The 5,604-nt window shown below is 31.9% G+C and overlaps 1 protein-coding gene across 2 annotated transcripts; it reads right to left on the bottom strand.

The window, feature by feature from the left end:
- Positions 1 to 672: 672 nt before the first annotated feature.
- LOC134267941 (uncharacterized) lies at positions 673 to 5,360 on the bottom strand. 2 transcript variants are annotated; one of them, XM_062750150.1, is made up of 5 exons: positions 5,145 to 5,359; positions 4,041 to 4,133; positions 3,120 to 3,254; positions 2,271 to 2,344; positions 673 to 836 (listed from the first exon to the last, which is right to left on the bottom strand). In XM_062750150.1, exons 1-5 carry the CDS (start codon positions 5,320 to 5,322, stop codon positions 816 to 818), a joined length of 501 nt encoding a protein of 166 aa, XP_062606134.1. In that variant the 5' UTR covers positions 5,323 to 5,359; the 3' UTR covers positions 673 to 815. The 2 variants fall into 2 exon arrangements, with proteins under 2 accessions (XP_062606134.1, XP_062606133.1); XM_062750149.1 differs by lacking the exon at positions 2,271 to 2,344 and having other exon boundaries at positions 677 to 836; positions 5,145 to 5,360.
- Between the last annotated feature and the right edge of the window lie 244 nt (positions 5,361 to 5,604).

Genomic DNA, 5,604 nt, shown 5'->3' with positions numbered 1-5,604 from the left:
ACTAGACTAAACGATTCATTTATTTTTAGCTCACCTGAGCCCAGAAGGATCAAAATTTTTCTGTCGACGTCGTCGTTGTCGTAAACTTTTTCAAATTTTCAACTTCTTCTCAAAGAACCACTTGGCTGATTTCAACTAAACTTGGTACAGAGTATCTTTTGGTAAAGTTTGTTTAAAAGAAGGGCCATGTCCTCTTCCAAGGGGAGATAATTATCAATGAGTGAAAATGGCATCTTTTAAAAATCCTCTCAAGAACCATTGGGGCAGGAAAGATGAAACTCATGTGGAAGCATCCTTGGGTAGTGTAAATTTAAGTTTCTTCAAATCATGACCTCCAGGGTTAGGGTGGGGCCACAATGGGGGATCAAAGTTAAACATAGGATTACATAGGAAAAATCTTCTTAATAACAGCAAAGGCATGATTGGTCATAGTTATATAAGAAAGCATTCTCAGGTCACAGTTACAATAGAAGCATCCTTCTCTTGTACTGTATAGATTCCAGTTTGTTCAAATCATTACCCCTGGGGCAAGGGCATCCATAGAAAGTATAGATTTAAGTTTGTTCAAATACCCCCCCTCCCCGAACCCACTTTTTTAAAAAACTTTTCAATTCTAAACTAAATTTTGCTTTAACCTAGCCAGTTTCTCAGGTGAGCAATGTGGCCCTGGGGTTCTTGTTATTTTTAAAGTTTTTTTTACAAATATAAATTCATCATTTATTGCTTCTTGTCTTCATTCTTAAATAAATTGAAGATATAATAAAAATAATTTTCAAATGTCTCTTTCAGTAATTCAGCCAAATGTGTCCAATTCACTATGCCCAGTTGAAACTCCTCTACAAAAAAGAAAAAAAAGATATTATTGTTCATCCTTCCAAGTATTCTCTGAAAAGCAAGAAAAATTATTAAATATGCAAGTCGTATCTATCGTTTTGTTGTTATGATACACATCAAGATCCCACCACCTTTATTTTTATAGCGTAAATTGTAAAACAGCATTCAATATTGTAACATGCAACATGAGAAATAAGTTCTAATAATCTTTTTAGAAGATTGCATCAAACTTCTTGTCAACTGATATTCATTTTTTGGTGCTTGATACAATGGTAACTTCTTCCACTTTTCTGTGCACTTCTACAAGTAGGAATATCTATGTCTTGGGGCATACAAAAATTATTTTTTTAGGTTCCAAAATTTGACATTTTCTACAACCTAATATGGAAGGACAGTTAGGGCATTTACCAATTGAAACCAGTCAGTAAAGTTGGGAGATTTAAGGAATTGACCAATATCTGGTACAACATTTCCAAGGCATTTTATTTTTACTATTTAGTGTCATCAACAATGAGACACCGCTGTCATATATACTTTAAGTAATGCACAGTTTTTCCTGCTTGTGGAGAGAGAGAGAGAGAGAGAGAGAGCTATTATCTATTTAAGATTGCTGAAACTGGTCAAAGATCTCCACATTCATTTTTACTTTCCATACATGAAAATAAGTTCATCAAGATATAAAATGCAAATATTTCATTTAAATGTTAAAAGAAGGGGTGTAATTAAAATCAATTCACAAAGTAGTGAAAACAAGATGTGCTTGTGAAACACTGATGCCTTCCTATGGCAGCTTATGTTGAAGGTTAATGTTTCTAAAATGAAAGTCAAACTCCAAGATCAAGGGATAAAAAATGGTGTTACCTAAAGAAAGGACTTGTGTCAATGAATATAATTGGTTAATATGAAAGTCCAAGCACCAACCATTCAAAAGTTATGGACAAGATTATTGTTTTCTAAAAGTGGGACAAACTGAAAGGTCAAATATTAATGGTACATGAAGGCCTTATCATAAAGTTAAAAGTTTTTCAAAAGTAGGTCAAAGTCCAAGGTCAAAATTGATGGTATGTAAAGGAAGTTCTTGTCACAAAGAATACATCTGTGAAATTTGAGAGCCCTAGTACTATCTTTTCAAAAGTTATGGTTAAAGTTTCTTAAAATTGGGTCAAACTCTAAGGTCAAGGTAAAAAGGAAGTATTTAAACCCTTTGAAAGGCCTTTTCACAATGAATACACATGTGAGGTATGAAAGCTATATGGCTAAGGCTAAAGTTGTGTAAATTTTTGCAAAAGTGGGTCAAACTCCAAGGTCAAATATATAAGTTATAGTTTTTGAAGACAAACAGATAGACAGACGGAAAGACAGGGCAAAAACTATATATGTTGATTTTTCAATTTCGGGGGAATTAAAAGACTCTGTATTGATATCCCAAGTCTTACCTTAATTTGATACAGCACAAATAAGAATGCAATAGATATAAGAACTGTTACATGCACTACGGCTTCAGCTATCTCTGGAATGAACATGATGAATAACGTTTATGTATTAGGGTACTCATTAGGGCTGGGCAAAAAGATTGATATTTCGGTATATTGCAATATATTGAAAAAAAAATATTGTATTGCAATACATTTCTACAAGGCTAATATACTGGGAAAATGATTAAACTCAAAAATTCTATCATTAAATATAAAGAAAAGTTGTAAGAAAGGTTTGTGACTAAGCCAAACAGTAAGACAGAGGCTGTTGTATTTGTTTATTTCAGTGTATAACTGTAGTGAAATTAACATGATTTTTTTTCTGTTGGTTACTTATCATAGGTATGTGCATACTAGATGTAAAGTGAAGTTAATATAATGAGAAAATATATAAAATAATTTTGAAAATATTAAATACTGCAGTTAAAAATATCACAATATTTAGCAATAGGAAATCTTTGGCCAATACCCAGCCCTAGTATACTCATAATCGAATCTCAAAACTACTCCTATATATTTTAAATATTTTAATTTTCAATTTAAAATAATATTAATAGTAATTTTATGTCAGACATAGACATTGGAAATGGGGTTATACATACAGGTTGGCAAGAGATCGTTTTTGAACATATATCAGAACAACAGTACTGGTGGGTCAGGAGATACCTTATTCATTTCTTAATTACAGAGTGCGGCATAAAAGTTTGGAAAATATAAAATACAGTGCTTACAGTTATTTCTTGAATTTAAAATTTTCTGAAAATACACATAGTCAAATGTATAACTAAATTTAATTAACAGATGACTTGCCTTTCTGTTTCTTTTGTGTGTCTGGATCTTCTTGGTTTGTTTGTTCCATTGGGGTTTTCTTTATGTCATCTTGATTTGGTTTAAAATGTATCTGATTTTCCTCCCAAATTCTTGATACTTTTAAAAATTCAGCCTCTAAAGGAAAGGTCATCATTAAAAATATTTTTGATGTACTTCAACCCACATTTTTCAAGGTTGGTAGGTACAATGTAGGTAGGTAGTTTTTTTCTAATGCTCCTGGATTGATAGATTCGGGAGTGAATATTGTTTCTGTCCTGTCTGTTTGTCTGCAAACTTTAACCTTTGCCTTAACTTTTGAACCATGAAAGAAAGAGACTTCATATTTGGTATGCATTCTCCACTAATTATGCTCTCCCAAATGACACCAAGTTCAGTGACCTTGTGACCTTGACTGTTACAAATATGCTAAAAATAGATTTTTTCGAACTTTGTTGATGCCGGGCACTAAGTGTTTCACAAACACATCCTGTTTTTTTTGCTGACAGTAAACTATCTACCTACATTGAAGAAATTGAAAACTGTAATCATGGTAATAGACTTGGAAATTTATTGATGTTTTCATTACTAACTCACTGAATAGATAGACACTTGATGGATTTTATATTTATTGATTTAAAGAATCGTAGAGAAATTATATACATGTACCTGAGATTTAATTTAATATTTAAGCGGGAAAAAAAATAAAAACCAAGCGCTGAAAAATATTGTTGAGTACTAGGGCCTAGGGGCGATTTTGAAGGGTTGGTCAGAGTACATCAAAGAATCATTCATTTTTTATCGTTGGCCATCAATTGATATTAAAAAAATCTAAAAGGTTAATTAAATACTGAGTTGAAATTAATATGAATAACTCAATAAGATTTCAAATCAGTTACATTGAAAATACACAATTTTGTATACCATATTTTTTTCTGTCTTTGAGACATTCATCAGTTTCCTTTCTTTGTAACTCAAGCTCCAGTTTCAGCTTCTTTAAGTCTTGTCGAAATTCATCTTTAAAAGAAAGAAAGAAGAAAAAACTTTTAAAATCTTATAAAAACTAAAACTAATAAAAGCAAGGAAGATTTTACATGTAGTTTAAAATTTTTTGCAAGTTACGTCATTATTTTACACAGTTATCCATTTGTCTCTGAGTGTAAATGAGGTAAAGAAATATTAGTTTCTTAGTTTCAGAAACAATACTGTGGTACATTGTATATTGCATATTTTTGCCCCCTATAAATGTCACATTTTGAAAATTTCTTGAAAGGTGCTGAAGTTTATAAAATTGAACGATTGATTGATTGTATACTGTTTAACGTCCCTCTCCAGAATATTTCACTGATATGGAGACGTCACCATTGCCGGTGAAGGGCTGCAAATTTAGGCCAATAATGCTCGGCACTTATATTTGAGCAGGGAGGGATCTTGATCGTGCCACACCTGCTGTGATACGGGGCCTCGTTTTATACGGTCTCATCCGAAGGACTGCCCCATTTAGTCGCCTTTTACGACAAGCAAGGGGGTACTAAGGACCTATTCTAACGCGGATCCCCACGGGATTAAAATTGAACGAGAAATGTAAATTAATAAATATGATATAGTTTCAAAGTAAGTTACTAACAATTTCTTGTTTTTTAAATAATTTTTTTAAAATTATTTTTCAGAAAGATGACAAATTGGACCACACGCCTGCTCAAGAACAATATCTATATATTTCATTGATATTTTTCTTCACATTATATCAAAATATTGAGCTAGAGCAGACCTGCGCTCAGTGACTTTTACTCAAAACATGGACCGAATATATACCCCTTTTGTACATTTTTCTGTAGAAAACATGGAAATTTTAAATTTTCTTTATTTCCTGACGTCATTTCAAACAAATGACGTGTTTGCTTATGAAACTATTCAATGCTTCGAAGTCTGCAGATATCCCCCTGTTTTAGAACATAATTATATATTCCTACGTCAAAGTTTGATTTTGCGGGCAAATATTGGTAATTCACGAATCTAGTTCTTTACCGAGATACTGGTCCTTCCACGAATCTTGCTTTAAACTACTGGCCTTTAGAAGTGACTCGTGCTGTAGTACAATGTTATGTAGGGTTGCACACTTTCTCTCCAAATGGACTAATAGTATACAAGGGATAGCGAAACATGACGATATTATAAGTATAAAATAATCTTTGTACCAAGGCATGAAGAAAACGAAAGTAGAAAAAAGAGAGAATTTATAAACTCACACCCGATGTTAATTTTGGATTTTACGCATGTGTATATTGTCTGTTGATTATAATCGAAATATTGGATTTTACTAAGTTAAATTATTTAGAAATTTTCTAAAACATTTTCGATTTTAATTCCAGTGTATATTATTTTTCTTAAATAAAACGTTTCACGTGTACAATTTTTTGTAAATATATTTTTATTTTTCCTTCTTTGTAGCCATTGCGAGTGAGTACAATTTGAAAACTAAATTTTT

Source organism: Saccostrea cucullata, unplaced genomic scaffold (genome assembly GCF_032062105.1).
Source record: "Saccostrea cucullata isolate Sc308-1 unplaced genomic scaffold, CSIRO_AGI_Scuc_v1 ctg9770, whole genome shotgun sequence".
In the NCBI taxonomy this organism is placed as follows: Eukaryota; Metazoa; Mollusca; class Bivalvia; order Ostreida; family Ostreidae; genus Saccostrea; species Saccostrea cuccullata.
This window is presented reverse-complemented; position numbering and strand designations above follow the sequence as displayed.

Coding starts and splice junctions, on each gene's coding strand:
- LOC134267941 (XM_062750149.1), bottom strand. CDS start 5,322: ATGCCTTGGTACAAAGATTATTTTATACTTATAATATCGTCATGTTTC. Junction 4,134..5,144: donor GTGGAAGGACCAGTATCTCG/GTAAAGAACTAG, acceptor TTTCTTTTAAAG/ATGAATTTCGACAAGACTTA. Junction 837..3,119: donor CACACAAAAGAAACAGAAAG/GCAAGTCATCTG, acceptor TCTTTTTTGTAG/AGGAGTTTCAACTGGGCATA.